Source organism: Pteropus vampyrus, unplaced genomic scaffold (assembly GCF_000151845.1).
Source record: "Pteropus vampyrus isolate Shadow unplaced genomic scaffold, Pvam_2.0 Scaffold504, whole genome shotgun sequence".
NCBI lineage: Eukaryota > Metazoa > Chordata > Mammalia > Chiroptera > Pteropodidae > Pteropus > Pteropus vampyrus.
Window position 1 is genome coordinate 236,552 of NW_011889285.1, and position 21,054 is coordinate 257,605.

Consider the following 21,054-nt stretch of genomic DNA (forward strand, 5'->3'; position numbering starts at 1 on the left):
GGATCAATGGTGCAGTGATGTCACGTGCAAGAGGAACAGCTTCTCAAACCCAAGGCAGATCAATATTTGATCTATTTAAAGAGTTAAGAAAGATACATTGGGCTTTTGGAGGTGAGGAGAGAACATGGAAAAGGCCATAACAAGTGGGAAATGGAAGTGACCCTCAGTTCCCTCAGCCATGGGAATTTCTGACATGTGTATTTCTGAAGGTCAAGAATTTGTCCCTGAATTTACCTACGGTGAATTTGAGCACAGTCCATGGCACAGTTTTCTCTAAGCTAACATTTTCTGAGATAAGTTGAATCAAACCATGAGAGGTGCACAGGGAGCCTGTATTTAGGCAGACAATGGACCTTTTTTAAAAAATTTTTCTCATATTTTCTTGAAGGCAAAAATTATAAAAAACATCAACAATTTTAATATCTTAGCACATCAACTGTTTCCATTTCTCTATGTCTTCTTTTATGTCAAAGTAGAGTTTTACATATCCACTGTCGTAATATTTTCTGTGTCATATTACATCCAAACTCTCCATTTTGACTGGAAAAACTCTATTAATTCTTCAGCTGTCAGCCGAAATACCATTTTCTGAGGAAAGCTTTCCCTGACTTTTAAAAATAAGTTAGACTTTTCCTTCCAGGTCTCTCTCATTGTATCTTAAACTTTTCTTTTGTAGTACTTAACTACATAATTAGCTTAGAGAGAAAACTTCAGGGTATCTGATGATGGTATTTAAATATTCATGGGAGAAGATGTGTTCGTTGACCTGCGGTTGAAACTTACAGAGATTTTTTGAGTAGAGGCAGGACTCTGCATTGCCAGGGTCCTGCATGGTACATGGCATAAAAGAGTGCTGATAGTTGTAGATGTGCAGGACAAAGAAGAACTTAATAATAACCAGCATGTACTAGCGAGGTCCCTGTAAGTCCAACAGTGACTGAATGGAGAGTTCAGGACTTCGGCCACATGTGAAAATATGTATATATGCAAGTGTGTGAGCAAATGTGTGTGTGTGTGTGTGTGTGTGTGTGTGTGTGTGTGTGTGTGTGTGTGAAAGAAGTTTTTTTAAAAAATACCTTCAGGAGTCTTTCCTACTCTGTCAGCCTAAGATTCTACCGTTGTTCCTATGCTGGCCCACACAGTGCTGAGTTTAAAACATACTCAATTTTGAGAGGTAGACTTTTCCTCACTTCTGTTGCCTTCCTCTCCTGCCAGTGTTTCTGTTGCAATGTATTCAGAAGTGCATCTGAGCCAGAAAGAAGTCTCAGTGGATCAGGTGGTCTGTCTTTAAGAATTGTGAGTTGAAAGATTGTAGATATATCATGACAGAATATTTTCATGAGCCTTAAGGTCTATATACAAATCCACCAACCTTGGTTCTTGCCTTATTCTATCCTTTACATGTAATCTTTCCAGTTGCTTCCTAGTCCCTTTAAAGCCCAGAATAGCTAAATCCAGTATGAATCCAAGCCCCACTCTTTTCTACTTTAATTTTCCAGTCACTTATTCCAGGTTCTGGTCACTGCCACTTCTCAGCCTTCTTATAGATCTCAATTATTTATATATCTATATTCATTTTTAGGTATTTCAGTTGTTTTTATGTACTGTTTGTTCTTTGCCTTATATCTATATATTTACCAGTAATATCTCTCCTGACCTATTCTTAACATTGGCCCATATTTTATGCTGAGATTGTCTACACATGCCTCTCTCCCTAGAAACTTTCTATACCAACCACAATATGGGACATGTCAGGCATATCCATACCAAGACAAGGCAGCCATTTATCTTTTAGTAGATCCACAATGAACTACAATTTACAGAGATACTTTTCTATTGTCCTTGAACTTCTCTCTGATGGAAACTATAACCCCTTAACAGTGGGAATTTCCTGATAGTGGTCATCAGTCAATTTTCAGTCATGAGACCTTTAGCCACCAATATCTATGAGCTCTGTTTTCTTCTTTCCTTCCTCAGTGCCCATACGCCTTTTTCTATTATAATGTTATCTCACTAGTTTATTTCTAATTTTCAAGGTAACACTGATCTCATGGATGAGATTTCAACATGAAGAACTCCAGTAGCTATTTGGAGTTCTTACCTACAACGTTCATTCTGGTTGGCATCCCAGGGCTGGAGGCAGAGCACATCTGGACATCCATTCTCTTCAGCTTGATGTACATTATCATCTTCCTTGGGAATGGCATCATTCTTCACGTCATCAGAACAGATACTGCCCTACACCAGCCCATGTACCTCTTTCTTTCCATGTTGGCACTGGTTGAGATTGGTGTCTCTGCATCCACTCTGCCTACAGTGCTAGGCATTTTCCTTTTTGACACCATTGAAATTAGTTTTAATGCATGTCTTCTCCAGATGTTCTCCATTCATTCCTTCTCTATTATGGAGTCAGCTGTGTTGCTGGCCATGTCCATGGATCGATTTGTGGCCATCTACAGCCCACTGCGCTATACAACCATCCTAACATTGCCCCGCATCTTTGGCACAGGAGCTGTCATTGCGCTGAAAAGCATTATGCTCATGGCCCCATTACCCATGCTCTTACGGCGCCTGCCCTTCTGTGGCCATAATGCCCTCTCTCATTCCTATTGCCTCCACCCCAACCTTATCCATCTACCTTGTGGAGACATTTTTATCAACAATACCTATGGGCTTTTCATTGTTATCTCCACGTTTGGGCTGGATTCTCTGCTCATTGTAGTCTCCTATGGGCTTATACTCCACACTGTCTTGAATATTGCCACTGGGGAGGAGCGCAGGAAGGCGCTCAACACATGTGGCTCACATGTCTGTGCTGTGCTTGCTTACTACGTGCCTATGATTAGCTTGTCAATGGTGCACCGCTTTGGACACCATGTGTCCCCTGTGCTGCATACTACGATGGCCAATGCTTACCTATTCTTCCCACCCATTGTCAACCCCATTGTGTACAGCATTAAGACTAAGGAGATCCATCGTGGCATTGTTCGAATACTATCAGAGAAGAGATCCAGAGTTTAGACAAAGGACAAAGTAGGAAGGGACTATTTTTCTATAATCCCAAATGGTTCTAGCTCACACGTTATGCAAATGGAATTATCTCAAAATGCGGTGTCTAACAGGAGGTTCTTTATAATCTGGCATTGAATTGGAGTTGGGTCCAAGTGGGGTAAGATTATGTATGACAGAACATGTTATGCGACATGAGGTTTTATATTACCTTGCACAACTGGAGCAAGAATGCAGTAAAGATTGTTTATGAAAGCATAGCACTCCCCATAAGGAAAACGTAGTCAGGAGTTAGAAGGTGTCCTGGAAAATCTATTGATCCCTTTGTTCTAGAAAAAAGAGAAAAGAAATGGGTTACATTCTCTTGAGTTGTTTATATGAGCTCAATACCAAGAGGACACACTAGCTAGATCAAAGGGGCCTTCCACTATCGGCCCTGATGTGGAATTCACTCAACCTCACCAAGGCTCCAAGTTGGGAGTTCCAAAAATTACAAATCTTGTTCATTATGCAAAATCTAAAGGTCTCCCATCCAGAATGCAGAATCTTTCAATAAGGCAAGCATCCTTTCGTGGACATTAACATTTTCTTTCTGATTGGACTTTCCTTTACAGACATTAGAAATAATGTAAAATATTTACATTTTATACATGTAAAATATTTACATTTATACTAAGACTTTTGAGGTGCAAATGTATACTAGGGATTTTATTATTTCAGTCATTACCCACAACAACCCTATGAGCCAGGCTTAATTCAATTATTATTTTTCAGATGAAAAACCGGTACTTCAATATAGTAATCAACTTGCTCAAACCTATGCATCCAAGAGCTGGCACAAAAATCTGATTGGGTCAAACTTCAGAGTCTAAGCTATTAGCCCCCTAACTATACTGTCGGCTAAGCAAGAACTGCAGTTCCTTGGATCCTTTTTACTAGTCAGTCAAGTAGCATTAATTGAATATGTTTAGCAGGTTAGGTACATATTTAGGCCCTAGAGACAAAATGATGACCAAAGAGTCAAGGTCCCTTCCTTCCCTCATAGAGCTTAGAAATAATTTTTTTCTGCCTCTGCAGAGCTCTGCTTTGTACTTCCTGGAGTGATGTTTAGAACCAATTTTAAATAGACCTTATAACACTTCAATACACAAATGAAGTTTTTAAATAGAAACTTAATTTTTTTAAGTGTTTTTTGCATTGTGCATTGTAGAGATGCCAAAAACAGCCAAAATATTTTTGTAAGAGTTAATTATGTGACTCTACCTCCGGGTTTCCAAATAGCCTGTTTGCAGAGATTCTTACCTAGGAATCTTCAATTGCCCATAACAATACCCTAGAATCATAGTTCTCTGGTGTAAGGCAGAACTCTGCAGAGAACTAAGACTTAGAAATATCAAGGGAAACCAAGCAAATGTAACCCACAGGAAGAGCTATCCCATAGATGACCAGAAAAATTAGTGATAATTCCCAGGGAGGAGAAGAAGGAATATCTTTAGAGTATCTAGAGAAAGATATCCTATAGTCAGAAAAGTAGAGGAAGAGATGGTGGAAGGAGGTTGTCTGGTGGCTTGACATAAAATGAGAATCTTGAGAACTCACTTCCATTTTCTCCCTGTGATTACATGTTGAATCCTCAAGCTTCTTAAATATGATTACTCCTATACATAAGACCATCGATGACATTGAGATTCTAAATGTGTTGCGGAGACGGTTTGGAAGAAGAGTTGGAGTCTGGAAATGTTTAACTAACCCAGATAAGGGAGAGGAGGAATCGCCATGCTAGCATCCCCCACCTCTGTCTCCATGGCTTTTATTCAGTTTCCCACACTGCTGGCTTTGTAATTTATAAATAGTTACTATCAGGTTAGTAAATACAAGCTACAGCCAACTCCCAGATTCAGCCTCAAGGCCACCCCCATGTTTTCAGCCATTTCTTCCTAAGTTTCTTTTTTTAGTCCCTAGAGAAGAAGCCCCAGAATCGGTCGGGCGTGTGCGCCCTCCCTGCAATGTGTCCTTATGTCCAAGTCCACATCTGCTTCTGATGTCCTTGTTGCTCCAAGCACCAGGCATCCTGCCAGGACTGCAGGCGTCTCTTACAACAAAATGTAGGTATTTTTTGTCATCATGGATACAATGCAGCTCCATCCTAGAAAGAACTCAATAAATAATGTCTCTTCTAGCTCCATTTTTTATCTTTATCATTCTATTTCCCTGAGGCCCAATCTCAGTGACAACCTCGGAATCAGACAAAATCCTAGAAAAGCACAAATGAAGAGTCTAGAAGTCTCTGAGTGTCTATGAAATTGAATAAATGAGCAGAATCCAATATGACTTTGGGAGAAAATATAGTTTAGCTCCATCTTTTTCTGCCATTATATTTACTAGAGTAACTTAAAATTTGGATCTTTAGAAATTACTTTGGTCTTTTATTTCTTCAAAAAGGCAAAACAATGTCATTATATTCAGATAGTCATGAAGCTAAATTATAAATTAGAACAATTTAGAAAAATGGATGAAATAGTATAAGCATTTTCACATTTCTCAAAGATACTAATTTATTTTAGACCAATCTTTCTGCCAAGAACAATTAGAAAAGTTAGCGAAATATTTTGTAAATGACTTCAGAGAGCATCCAATGCAACAAGGATGTAAAGGCTGAGATTCTGTCTACAGCTATGTCACCCTGAATAACCCCGATTTCATCTGATCTCAGAAGCTAAGCAGGGTCGGGCCCAGTTAGTACTTGGATGGAAGACCACCTAGAAAGATTAAGTGCTGTAGGCGTAAAAAATAAATAAATAAAAAATAAGGGATTGTGAGCTGACAAGGTCCTTGCAATCTGTGAGGTCAACCAAGGGTTGCCTCACCTGCAAAAATAAATAAATAAATAAATAGATAGATAGATAGATAGATAGATAGATAGATAGATAGATAGACAGACAGACAGACAGACAGACAGATAGATGATAGATAGATAGATAAAGGCTGAGATTTTAAAGATAATGGAAGCATGTAGAAGTGAACCTGATATTTTGTACCATTTTTCCCACTTAAGGAATTTGTCATTTAAAAAGTAATAGCTGATAAAATGAGAAGAGCTTACAGCAGCCTCAAAAGGCTGGAGGGAAGAAGGACAAAAATTGGAAAACAAGGAACTTCATGGACCAAGAGATTGATTAATTCCTAAGCATTTATTTGGATTCCGGAAAATGCACACCTTGGACTAAGGAAAATTAAAAATAGATTGGCCTAATAAAGGTTATTTTTAATCATCTCATTACCTAATTTTACTACTCTGTCTGTAAGAATTAGAGTGACTGACCATCTCATTTTCTTTCAGGACTTTTCTAGCTTTATTTCAGAAAGTACATGGGAAACCCCTCAACCACAAACTGAAATGGTTGGTCACTTTAATAAGAAGTAAAATTAAATATTCTCGGCAGGAAGATATTAACAAGGATCTCAAATTATCCTTATAATTTTTCATGATGTTCATTAAAATATAACCAGAAATGCAAAATACGAGAATTGAAAAAAAATCAGGAGAAAAAAGAAAACAAAAGTTTTAGATTTACAGAAGATTTAACTATTGGATTTAGCATACCCAGACATTAAAATAATTTTGATTAATATTGCCTAGAATTTAAATTGCAAAGTGTAGAATTTAAGAAATAAATCCAAAACTATGAAAAATAAAATGTAAATTCCAGAACTAAAAAATAACTCAAATTAAAATTTCAATACATAGGTTTAATCATATTGGACACACTGAAGAAAAAATCAAAGTAATGGAAAATAATTTAGAGTATATCTAGGCTATATATATACACACACACACACACACACACACACACACACACACACACACACACACACACATATATATATATACACACACATAAAAGGATAAAGAATAAGAAAAAAGAAAAAGTAAAAATCTTTAAAAGATTTATTGTATTTGCTGAAATTACACAGGTAATTGGAGCTCCAGAAAGAGTATCCTGAAGCAAAAGCAACATTTGAGTATAATGACATAAATATTTTTCAGAACTGACATAAACATAAGCCAAAGATCCAAGAAGCACCATAGACTACATACAGTTTAAATTTCATGAAACTTACATTTTAATGTAAATATTACTGACAATGTTAGACATTCACACATTTGAATTTTCCTAGTTGAATGAATATTATTGAAAATATTCACTTTAAGTCTCCGTTTTAATCATCTTGATGTCTTTCCCCAGAGTCAACAAAAATTTTCATTTTATTGCATTTCTTTTTAGGGAAGAATTTATACATAAACAAGAAATTCCATGTGTTTATGCTATTTCCCAGTGAAAATTATTCACTGTTCTCTACTTGACTTTTAATATACACATATATTTTTGAGATAATTCATAAATAACCAGTACACGAAGAGCATTATTATTTGTTTTTACATCTACATAATATTTTATTGTGTTGATCCTGGTACATTGTATGTTACCAGAATTTATTTACAGTTGATGAATATCTAGTTTGTTTCCATTTTTTAGTGTGTGTTCTTATAAATAATATTATAGTGTACAATCATGTGTATAGGTCAATTTGCACACATATAAATACATTTGTAAACTAAATTTTTAGAAGTGGAATTGCTGAGTAATAATTTTGTGTATTTATAATTTTTATAGGTACAGTACTTTCATTTCCCTTAGATAAGTCATACTTAGTAACTGTCCCATCAGCAATTATGAAAGTGCTTATTTCATCCCACCCTTGCCAACCAATCTGTTTTAATGGTTTTGGATTTGAGTAATACAACGAATAAAAAATGATTTCAACTTGATTTCAATTACTTTCTAATTTAAATGAAAGCAAATGACATTTTATATGACCAGGAAATATTTGTATCTCCGTTTCTTTGAAATTTGCTTATTTCCTGTGTCCACTTCCTATTATGTCAGAAGTCAGCAAAGTTTTTTCTTCAAGGAAGGGGCAGATAATAAATATTTTAGGCTTTGTGTGACATATAGCTTCTTTTAAAACTATTCAATTATGTCATTGTAGTGTGAAGGTAGCCATAGATAACGTATAAATAAATGAGAATGAGTGTATTACAGTAAAACTTTATACATGGACACTGAATTTTGAATTTAATATAAGTAACGTGTGTCACAAAATATCATTGCCTATTGTTTAATTTTTTTCAATAACTTAAAAACAAAAGTGATTTTTATCTTGTGAGCCATACAAACACACACACATAATATTCTATTTCTTTGGACAGTATCTACTCTCTTAATATAAATAATAATAAAGAAACGATAATATAAATAATAATGGATTTCCCAGTCTGCCACCATCTTCTACCTACTATCTTATTTTTAAAACTTTTTGTTAGGGAAATGTTCAGATATACATAAAAATAGAGAATATTATAAAGAATTTCCACATATTCTTTCTTTAACCTCAACTTCAAGATTAATCAATATTATCAATATTTTATCAACTTTGACATTTTAGCTTTATACTGGTGAATATCATGATTCATTTAATCTTTATTTTATTTCCCAATTTTAAATTATGTCTTTTAAGCCTTAACTACCAAAGATGGAGTAATCACATACTTAATACTATATCCTAAAAATAATTCAATACTATATTCCCAACCAAATTGTCTTTATTTAAATTCTATATTTTCAGGGTTTATAACTTTATATTCTGCTCTATGATCATAACTTCCCTGTTGAAACAGTGAGAATTATACAGAGGTGGAAATTCCTTGAAGCCAGACTAGATTTTAACAACCAAGTAGGCCAGATACAGAGGAGATCACAAAGATAAGCCATATTTGTGGAAACACTGTGCCTTCAGTGATAAAAATCAAAAGAAATGTTCACAATGAACCCTTAAACAGCTGCCAATTTCCACCATCTATAGAGAAGTAAAATCTAAATAAAATCTCACATAAAACCTTAGGTCATTTGTCTCTAGATGGTACTCATCACAGCCCTTTCTCACATGAGTAAAGATCCAGCATTTCTGGGGAAAAGGACAATGTATGTCAGGGTTAATATCTGTAAGACTCTGAGAAAAGAAAATCCCATTTTGCCTATCTGACTTTTGAATCTATCAAGAGATCTGAGATACCTTCCCCCAAATCCTCAAGGTGCATCAAATCTGAGTTTGGTCATATTCAAGCTGACGACATCAAAGAGCAGCTCTATTCCAACTTGATTGTCCTTCTCAAAGCCACATAAACTACTGTAGTAAGCAGAAGGAAACTAATGATCGCTGAAAAAAATAATCTTCTGGAATACAGGCTCTGTCTTCTTCATGTCATCTAACAAAATCTTCACATTCCCTTGAGGTCAGTTAGCTCAATTTTTGGTATATGTTTAGCACTCGATAAATGTTAGTGGCTATTATATTTATTATTACTGTTATTTTTCCTGGTTCTGTCCCTTGGGGCCTCTGGTCTCAGAGTATAATTTGCATACTCCTATAAGATTCCTATAAGACCCAGATGTTTCCCCATACACCTCTTGTATTCCAGCCTGAAATCTTCAGGAGCATATAACCACACTCAGCCACAGAGCAGAGAATAGAAGCCAGAAAGAGCATTGAAAGAACAAAAAAGCACAAAGGTAAGGACTGCTCCACGGATGATCAGTAATAAGAAGAGGAGGATACCTGGGGAGTGAGAACAGAAAATACTCCATAGAGACAAAGGAGAGAATGCAGCCAATTCATTTTAGAAATAAGTTGACAGGATGCAAGACGGAAATGCAATAGCAGTTCCTCGAAATATTTATCACTGTCCTCAAACTGAGTGAAAAAAGTAGCCCTGATGCTGTTATTCTCTTTTATACCAAACCCATGGTTATCAAAGCTGAAGAGTTTTCAGCGCATGTTGGTAAATGTCCGCATATCATCTATCAACAAATCCTGCCTTGAAAATGGGACATTCCTGGGTAGTTCCTGGGCCATTCCTGGATATTTTTACTTGTCCTCCTCTCTGCCCTGCAAATGGCTCAACAAATATCTCAGAAAGAGGTGGGTTCAAGGGAAGCGTGAAAAGCATCTGATGAAAAATGAACAGAAGTCAGCATGAACCAGCCAGGGGTTCATGAATTACACTGCCTTCAAGTAAGATCTTGAGAGGTTAGAAGTGAATATAAAAGTAAAAAAAATATCATTTCCTCAATATTTGCAGTTACTGAGTTCACACCTTAACACACAACAATATGTCACAGAAGCAAAGAAGCAGAGCTGGAAGAAACCTAAAAATCACAATAAATTATCCTACAGCTAACCAGGAGTCCTCACCATTCGCTCTTGGTAGAAAATCCCTAAGAATTTCAACTATTGGGAGAGTTAGAGTTACTTGAGAGACTAGAAATAAATGCCCTTCAAGCCGAGAAAAATTATTATCAGGTTTTTACTGATATTAAGATTTGAATTTTTTTTTCCTTAACACATACCATTGGCTTTAGGTCTGTCCTGAAGTCAAAAATATTAAGTATAAGTCTTTAAATTCTGTGTTTTCTGATACACTTTAGAATGATATATCTTGTCTCCTAGCATGTCTTCTTTTTTTGTCCCACTCTCTCCCACACACCTGTGGCCATAAACACTAACACACCCTCACATACTCACAGACACACACACACTCATATTTATCAGCTGCTTCTCTTCAGAAAAGTCTAATTTCTCCCTAAGTCTATCTTGTTTTATGCAGACCCACATCTTCTCTCTCAACTAAAAATGTGATGACGTTACTCCCTGACTTAAAGCCGTTTGATGGATCCACTGTCATCCTTTAAAGCCCTTACTCTGTTCTCACCCTCTTTTCTGCCTCAATTCCTACCACTCCTGCAATTGGGTCCACACTTGAGGGCTATAAAGAACTAGAGGACATCATTTCCTGTCATGTACTATCACCATTTGCTTTGTTTGAAATACTTATCATCCATGTTACCGCTCCCATCCCTCAGGTTTCTTTTTGAGTTTCCACTTAAAATACAAAACAGCTGATAGACCACTTCCTCCATTAAGACTTCCCTGGCTTTTCGAGGAAAAAAAAACTACTCCTTCATCAGCACCACGTGTTCCTCATGATTTAAAGTGATAAATATCAATTATGCAATTATTAAGTGAGTTAAAATAAATAAATCTCTAGGGAGCAAATCTGACACATAGTAAGTTCTCTGCAAATGACGCTGCTGTCACTATGCCCTACACTCTGCCATCCACAACAATAAGCATCTTACATGGATTATCTCAATTTTATTCAACCACAGAACTATGAGACATTTTACTCATAGAGAACATACTGAAGTTTGAAATACTGAAGCTTGAGAGAAAGTATTTGAAAGTCACAAAGAAATTATGTCTTGGCTCTCAAGAATCCTCTCAATGTGATATTATTTTACTCATAGTATTTTTTTTTTTTTTAGAATTCAGGGTCTTAGCTTTGTTAGCCATAGATATGATTTCTGCCAAAATCAAATATATCACTCTCTTAATATTCACACTAACCAAACTGAAGTAAACTGAAATATTAAAACAAAGGGAAATATAGTCGTCTCTCCTTATTCCCAGTTTCACTTTTTCAGTTACGTGTGGTCAATTGTTGTCTAAAAATATGAAATACAAAATTCCAGAAACAAATAATTCATTAGTTCTAACTAGTGTGCCATTCCAAGTAGCATAATGATATCTCATACCATCTCACGCTGTTCCACCTGGGAAGTGAATCATCTCTTTGTCCAGCATATTCATGCAGTATGTGCTACCTGTCTTTTAGTCACTTTAGTGGCTGTCTCAGCTATCAGATAGTTTATGAGAGAAAGACCACATTCACATAACTTTAATTACAGCGTATTGTTATATTGTTCTATTTTATAATTAGTTATGATTGTTAATCTCCTACGGTGCCTAGTTTATAAATTAATCTTTATCATAGGTATGTATGTATAGAAATAAACAGTGTATATAGCATTTGATACTACCTGTGGATTCAGGCATCCACTGGGGCTCTTAGAACATATCCCCTAAGAATAAGAGGAAACTACTATACGACATGCATGAAAAAAAGTGTGCCCACTATACAAAAAAAAAAAAAAATGATGTAGGGATCCAAATTATGATTAAGATTCCTGAATCTTAGAAAGAATGCAATCGATTAAATGCTGAGTAGTACCAAGCTAGATGGCCTCAAGTAGTCATCATATAGATGCCATTTCCTGGAAACATAAATTAAGTCCTGCCCACTACACGGTACTTGGATGGGCACCATCATCTTTTGTCACTACAATCGTCTTTCTTTTATGTTTCTACGAATGATCAAATATCTTTCTGATAGGCATGTTCTTTATTTAGTATATGTTAGCTTTTAATACCTCACATATATTAATCAAGTCTATTAGGACTCAGTGCTAAGAAGTTTTAAAAACCTTTGCTCTGGCCTCTTGTCTTTTAGTGTATAGTTTAAGTCCTAAAAGACATTCATATTACTATTAGTTACTATTTTATTGGTAACCACTCATGGCTTCTGAAATTTCTCTGCAGTTTTGGTTCTCCCATTACATTTCATTCTAAATGCTGGCCTATATTTTTTTTCTTGATCAGATTTGCTAGAGGGGTTCAAATTACATTGATTCTTTCAAGAAAATAATTTTTGAATTTTTAAATATTTTTCTATTCTTCTAATTCAAAAAATTACATTTTTATTTCTTCTTCATTTTCCCATTTTTTTAATTTTCTTTTGTATTATTTTAGATTCTTGAGTTTAATGATTTACGAGAGATTCTTAGTTTGACATTTATGGATACTTTAGGGAAAATATGGTTAGACTCCATGAATAGGAACTCATTAAACGCTTTGTGTATTTCTGGATGAGAAGATCCACAGCTTTCATTCTCAAAACACTCCAAAAATTAAAAACCATTCATTTACTAAAGTTATATTCATTCTTTTATTTAAAGAATAAATGTCTGCATTTATATCCTAGAGGGCAGTTTATCTCCCCCTTCAGAATACATGGTCTACAGAAACTATCTCCAATCCTTCAAATCAATTCACTACTCAGGCCACTTTAATTTAGTTTCTTTTCCTATCATTCTACTGAAATGTCTTTCCAAAAGGTTACTACTGAGATCTGCATCCCTAAATTGAATAGACACTTTCCAGTACTCATTTTACTGAATATCTAAGCAGCACCAAACTGTGATGACAACACTTTTTGCTTTTTTGGCTTCTGTGACCTCTGTTTTCTTTGAATTTCACCCACTTCTTTAAACAGTCCTTCAAGTTTTCTTTGCTTTTCTTTCACATCTATCCAACTGCTAAATTTTGCATTTTCTTACAGAGTTTTTCTCAATGTCTTTCCTTTCTCACTCTAAATTCTTGCCTAGGTTATCACATCAACTCCTAGGTTCCCAGCTACTATCAATATGCCACAGACTCCCCAAATTCCAGCAGGCTTCTTCTCTGTCCTCTTAGATCTCATATCCATTTGCCTAATTGTCATTTCTCTTGGAACATCAGTTCGACATGCAGAAACCAAACTGTGATCTTTCCCCCAAAGTCTGCTCCTACTCTAATGCTCCAGATAAAATTAAATGACTGCAGTCCATGTAGTTGCTCAGACAAAACACCTGGGCATCGCCATGATACATCCCTCCTTCAATAACATTTCCATTCAATTGAATAAAAGAAAATAAGAAGTAAGCAGAATCTTATTTTTCTGTGTTAAGTAGAATATGAACTAAAATAAGTCTCTTGATTTGGTTATTACAATATTATTTGAAATATTGATGAGAGAAGTTTCAGTTCAAAAATAGATATGTATATGTATGCATACATAAACACAAGAGTGGGAAATGAATTATAAGGTTTGCAAGAAGCATTAAGTTAAATTTTAGTACATAGTGGTGGGCTAGAAGTTGGAAAAATAAGGTAATTTTAAACAGAAATATATGGCAGAAGAATCCACAGTTCCAACTGTTAGTGCTCTGGCTAGAGTTTTGCTCAATGGTGTTAGTAAAACAACCCCAAGCACATATTTGAATATTGGATTGAAAATATAATGACTCTATGGCAGTAGCACACTGATGGAATTCTTATTACAGAACACACAGACTCTGGTTTTGCATTCATCAAGCATGTCCGAAGTGACAAACACCACCAAAGATCCCTTCTACTTCATCCTCATGGGCATACCTGGATTTGAGGCTTCTCACATCTGGATCTCCATCCCCTTCTGCTGTCTCTACACCATCTCCATCATGGGCAACATCGCCATTCTCACTGTTATCCGCACAGAGCCATCCCTCCACCAGCCCATGTATCTATTTCTCTCCATGCTGGCTCTGACCGACCTGGGTCTCACCCTCACCACCCTGCCCACAGTCATGCCACTCCTCTGGTTTGACATTCGTAAGATCAGCTTTGAGATCTGTTTTGCCCAGTTTTTCTTCCTCCATGGATTCTCCGTTATGGAATCTTCTGTGTTGTTGGCCATGTCCTTTGACCGCTATGTGGCCATCTGCCGCCCCCTCCATTATGTCACCATCCTCACCAGTCAGGTCATTGGCAGAATTGGGTTAGCCATCATTTGCCGCTGTGTCCTGGCTGTGCTTCCTTCCCTTTTCCTACTCAAGCGCCTGCCCTTCTGCCGTTCTCGCCTTCTCTCTCACTCGTACTGCCTCCACCAGGACATGATTCGCCTGGTCTGTGGTGACATCCGGTTCAATAGCTGGTATGGATTTGCTCTAGTTTTGCTCATTATTGTGATGGACCCTCTGCTCATCATGCTGTCCTATGCAATGATTCTGAAAAGTGTCCTGGGAGTAGCCTCCATGGTTGAGAGACTCCGGGCCCTCAACAACTGTCTGTCCCACATTCTGGCTGTTCTGGTTCTCTATGTTCCCATGGTTGGACTTTCTATGACCCACCGCTTTGCCAAGCATGCCTCTCCTCTGGTCCACATTACCATGGCCAATATCTACCTGTTGGCACCTCCTGTGATGAACCCCATCATTTATAGTGTAAAGACTAAGCAGATCCGCCAAGGAATTATCCACCTCCTTTCCCAAAGAAATGTGCATTTAAGATAAAAGAATGGATTTGTTAAATTACTCTGGAATTGGAACCGTAGGCTTACAGGGAGAGAGTATAGTCAGAATTAAAAAATGAAGTCTGAAAAATAAAACCCCATCATATTTTTTAAGGCAATATGATATGGTCTTGGCTTTTTGGCTTGTAGCAAGCTACAAGTATTTTATTCAAAAGAGATGCAGATCTGAGTTGATTACATTCTAGCACATTTTACCAGCTATGCCAGTGGGATAAGCTTCATCATTTGAGTAAAAGTCTGTTTAAGTTTTTTCTTCCTTTCTGGATATTCTTTACCCCCATGAGCTTGGTTACATAAGTTAGAAAGAAACACTTAGTTGTTGCTCCCACTACCCTTTCTCTTAGGTAGATTCTCTAGGGAGTTCACGTAAACTCTAGCCCCATGACCTTGGCTCAGCCTAGTGGGTAGGTGTACTCTGATATTATCTTTCAAAAGAGTGGAAAATCTTTTAGGGTGGATGGATACAGAGCAAGTTTCTCAGCTATTCAAGTTTGCCTAATCGGCACCCAGCATAATTTCAGTATACTGAATGAGCACTTGCAGAGTCTAAATATTAGGATAGGGTGTTTACATCCCCTATAGTTAGAATAAGGCTTCTGCCTCACTAGAAATCCTTAGTATTTAGAATTAAAATTTTAGGTAATCCTACGGATCATATTTGTAGGAATAGAAGTTCATTTTTCTGACCAGAGCAGACTGTCTTTTAAATTTTTATGTCCTTTATTTGGCTCAAATTCTTGATAGACAGGTTCCTTTTGGCATCAGGATGTTGTACTAGAAAAGGTTCTGGTAAAGAGATATACCCTTAATGATTATAAAGATTATTTTGTAGAAACCCCGTAGGCTCTCTCAGAAATATAAGTTTGAAGGACATCCATAATTTTGGTCATAACTTCTGATTACTGAACTCATAGTATAGGTCACCAATATTAGGACTAACTTAGATTTTAATCAAAATAGTCAGGGCTTCTGTGGGAACATTGCGAGAGGGAGGATTAGGAAGTGACAGGTAGAGAGCAAGTGAAGAAGGAATATCTTTCTCCTCTAACATCTTTTTCCTTCCCTTTTTCCCATTTTGTTTTTATCAGAGCCTAGAAGTTATGTTTCTCTAAAGAATCATAAACCAGCAGGTGTATGGAAATAAACTGTAGAATGCGAGACACATACAATGTCAGAATAAGAGAAATTAGGACAAAGAAATCTCAATGCTAAAAAAAAAGTCAAGGAAATGGGTAGGAATATGGATCAAAGGAGACTTTTCTTTCAATGGATGATACAGGCTTGAGAATCTCCCAAAACAGCATGAGGGGAAAATAAATCTTGGGATTATACCAGTTTTTGAGAAGGAGTACATAATACAATTAATAATCTCTTGATGAGAGTTATCTATTAATTGAACTTTATGGTCACAGACAATGACTAAACTTTAACTGGAAACCAAACAAAAATTAAATTAAATTAAATTAAATCCAGAAATCTGCCCTTATTCTTTGCTCTTCCACTTTTCTATTATTTTCTTTCCCTAGACAAAACTGTTCACTATTCTGTGAGTGAGTGTGTGTACATCTGTATATTCGTGTGAGTTTTATGACTTAAAAAACAGCATGATACGTTAAGATTTCAAAATAAATTTGATTTTTGGAAACATTTTTCTTGGTGTTTCTTCATGTTGTTTAGTGAATAGAATGTAAATAACTATACTGGTCACATTTTATTACAGAAGTATTTTTCTATTTCTTGAAACTTCGAGGGTGGTTTTATTGACTCTTTGTAAATTATTTTGAATGAAATATATGAGGACATAAGATTGAATATCAGTTTTTTTAGAAATACTAAATATATTACACTAGTTCAAGTGAAAGATAGTCTAAGCTACTGCTATTGAAGGAACTAAATTTCATCCAGGCACTAATCTTTCTGTAAGTAATGAGCATAAAAAGAAAAGAGACAGAAAACTTTAAGCAACCAAGGAATCCTTCAGTAGGCAAGTGGATAAACAAATTGTGGTACATCCATACAATGTAATACTATTCAGAAATTTAAAAGGAATGAGTCATCAAGATACATAGAAACATGGATGAATCTTAAATGTACATTGCTAAGTGAAAGAAGAAAGGACAATCTTAAAAGTCTAAAAAATGTATGATTTTGTTTTTATGAAATTCTGGAAAAAGCAAAACTATAGAATAAGTTTATCAGCAGTAACCAAGAATTTGGGGGAGTAGATTGTTGAATTGGTGAAGCACAGGGAATTTTTTAGGATGGTGAAATTAATCTGTAATACTGTAATGGTGCACGTAAGCCACTATTCATTTGCCAAAATCCATAGTACTTTACGACAGCACAGGATTAACTTTAATGTATGCAAATTTTAAAAAATCATTTATGACATCAGGAAATCCCAGGATTAAATACAGAATGTGATCAACAAATTATAATTCTATTATAAATATATAAAAGAACCACACTGAAAGGGACTGGGGGAAACGTTACTGACCTAAGTAACTTTGGAAATGGGTAGAATCTGTAAGATTGAGGGCAAAAGGAAGTATAATTAATGCTGTACTCTAGTTGATAAAATAATTTCTTATGGGGGTGTGGGTTAACAGTTCTACATTATATTTGTGTACTAGAACTGAACAATTAAGTAAATGAATGGCGTTTGGTAGGGGCCAAGTTTCTCACTGTTAGATGGTAAGTTACAAGAAAGCAAAGTAGAAAGTTTAACTGATACATTAGCTGGAGTTGGAAACATCATTATAAGGTCATGTTTGGCTTAATGTGGCTGCAGATGGGTAAATAGAGAAATATATATAGGTAGTTATATATACATAGGTTAGTATCTAGACATATATTTCCTTGTTCTGTCCGCTGAGAGGGACTAGAAACAATGACAACCTAGTAGCAACAATCGAATGCATTCACAGAAACAAATGTTTTTGGAAACAAATTTATGTGATAAATAAAATTAATATAAGAAATTTTGAAACTAAAAATTATTATATTTTCAGTGAGAAAATTAACTGAAGACTCCCATGTATTAAAATGTTATTCTGAAATTATAGTCCATACTGGGATAATATTAGGCCAAAAAAAGTTTTAAATATTTTTTATACAAATACAAAACTAGTCTAATTTGTCCAATAATTCATCCTTATCAGGAATACTAAGTAAATTTGAATATTTGTATAATCCTTCTGCATTTATTTACAAAATATTGAAACATTTTACATACCACTTATGTCTTAATATAAACATAACTAGTGAATTTTTTTATGAATATGGATTTCTTACCTAATTGTATTTCTATGCCTCTCATCCTGTAAGCTAGGTTTTAGTCATTATAATATCATGGCTTGAGTCTCTTTCATATATATATTTCAAGTTCTCTAAACTAGGATTTTTTTTCTCTGTCCTTCACATTAGAAATTTCATGACCTTAGACCCACAAAAGTCATTAAACAAAGAAATACCAATAGACATTTTTTTATTTATTACTTTATTTCACTATAACTTCTTATTAGTTTCCACATTTTAACTTCTAATCTGGTGGTGTCCAGTAGATGTATAATACAAGCATATGTTAGTTAGAATTTTGCTAGTAACAATATTAAAAAAATAAATAGAAATAATTGAAAATAATTTTCAAAGTATATATTGTTTAACCCAACATATCTAAACATGTAACCTATGATTAAAATTTAATAAGATATTCTACATTCATTTTTATATGTTAGGTCTTCAAAATCTGGTCTCATGTCATTACAACACATGTCAATTCAAACTAGCTACATTTCAAGGGCTCAATAGCCATTTGTAGCTAGTGGTCACTGTATTAGACAGTGTAGCTTTGACTTTAACATTTACAAGGCTGCAAACATCTGTGCTATTGTCATTTGGAATTGTTACTCAAAGTCATAGTCTTTGAGAGAGTCAGAAGATAGCCAAAATGATTTACTAGATAATATTCTAATATATTTTTTTTTTCAATCATGCAACTATCACTTTTGATTTTTCTAAGTCTTGGATCCCTGAACAAGTGTGAAATACATCTATTAAAAGTGATCTGGACTTTGAACATTGCTGCTAAGCAAACATATCCCCAGAAGTGATAATTTTTATCATAAAATAAGTAACTATGAAAGTAATCCTACTTAAAATGAGATTTGATCACGTATTCAAAGTCTAATCATGGTTGTTCATGCTTTCGACTTGTGGCTTACATGATGTATCCATCTGCTTATGACATTTAAAATCTAGAAGGAAATATTAGACCAGCCTCACAAAATCAGTGCACCATTCATTGTTAAGTTTTTAGATTTACTCTCTATGTTGCATTTAAAAATAAAATATTTTTATAAATCTACTTTTTACATGTAATAGGTGCTCAAAGACGTTATTTGAATAAATAGAGATAGTAATTATTCACTCTTTAGTGAAAGATGCCTATATTTACTCATGAATCTTTAGGTACTACTCCAAAAGAAATCATTTTCCCTGACAATGTGATTTGACCAGAATTTTTCCAAAACAGTCACTTTGACTTTATAGAAGCTGTCACTGGTGGGTATCTAATCTAGTGATCTTTAATCTAATTACATGCTCCTCTAGAGAAATGTGAAGATATTCCTGGAAGTGTCTGAACACAAAGATTTTTAAGGTAATGACTTTTTAAGATATTAAATATCTTTAAAGTTTCTTTGCTTAAATCGCTTTTCCATGAATATACCTGGCTTTACTGTATCTCTGTTACACCATTTTTTTTTCCTTTTCACAATTGTATTCACTCACTTTAACAAAAAAAAATGTATTTTAATTTTAAAAGATGGAAAAAAAAATAGGCATAGCTCTACTCTTAAAGTCATCTGGAATATTTCTGTAATATACCACAATGTGTAAAACTTTCTGAGATACCAAACAAAGAAACTCTTAGAAATATTAGCTTAGATATTGATAAAGCAAATGACACCTATGACTGGGTAACATACTCTAGTGTAAAACAAATGGCATTGATTTTATTGCTTTCAATAAAAGTAAAGAGGGATTCAATGGAATTATCACTTATTAAGTCATTAAATTAATATTTGATAAGAGATCATCACATGGTTTTTGTCATTTAATTCCAAAAGTATTTTAAGTGACACTGAGTTATGATGAAATGATTCCAGTAACATCTTATTTATGTAGTCAAATTTATCAGTATTAAATTTTACAGAAAGGAAAGTGAATAGAAAGATTTACTACTAAATTATCTCTCATTCATTTAGTAAAAAAATATTCATTTTAAAATCCAAGAAGAAAGCTAGGGCATCCCATTAAGAGATAGATATCTAATCAAATTTTTCTTTTGATATATCCAAATTTATATTATATTAATTTGCTTTGATCAATTATGTACAAATAAGTATTGGGAAAGTAACTCAATGCAGAGTACATTTTTAAACTATGCTTTATGTGCTGCCAATTTTTAAACATTAAATTTAAATATAATTTTGTTAACCAATGTCACCGCAATACATTTAATAAAAAAAGTTTTAAATGTATACATTTTTTTGTTACAAGTAAGTATGATAGAGTGATCATTAAAATAGTTTCAAACATAAAAATACATTACATGGTCAAAACTCTTTGGCAGAGGTAAAATAAAATTTGAGTTCAAAGAAAAAGGGACTAATATGTGAATGTTAAAGAATGCATTTGTATATTTTAAAATCCATGGTATGAAATGTGAAAACATAAGGTATTTAAATTTCATTGGATACTTAAAGGTGCAATATAACAATTTATTTTAAACTGATTTTATTTCCTATATATCCCCAAATGCATGCTCAACCAGTATGTAAATTTATGGTAAAAATTTCAGATGTCAACCTAAAAACGCATGAAAGGTACATTTTTTTCTATTAATTATTTTAGAG

The 21,054-nt window shown here is 34.6% G+C and overlaps 2 protein-coding genes and 1 pseudogene across 2 annotated transcripts; all 3 read left to right on the top strand.

Moving 5' to 3' along the window:
• Window positions 1–2,067: 2,067 nt before the first annotated feature.
• Window positions 2,068–3,021, top strand: LOC105307567 (olfactory receptor 51J1-like). The gene is given in 3 exon segments (XM_011383115.2): window positions 2,068–2,368; window positions 2,371–2,630; window positions 2,632–3,021. Coding segments are annotated over 3 exon segments (951 nt in total).
• Window positions 3,022–5,674: 2,653 nt separating this feature from the next.
• On the top strand, window positions 5,675–5,793 carry LOC111732917 (annotated as a pseudogene).
• An 8,354-nt stretch (window positions 5,794–14,147) lies between these two features.
• On the top strand, window positions 14,148–15,116 carry LOC105307597 (olfactory receptor 51Q1). Its single transcript, XM_011383149.2, has one exon. It carries the CDS (start codon window positions 14,163–14,165, stop codon window positions 15,114–15,116), a length of 954 nt encoding a protein of 317 aa, XP_011381451.1. The 5' UTR covers window positions 14,148–14,162.
• Window positions 15,117–21,054: the final 5,938 nt, after the last annotated feature.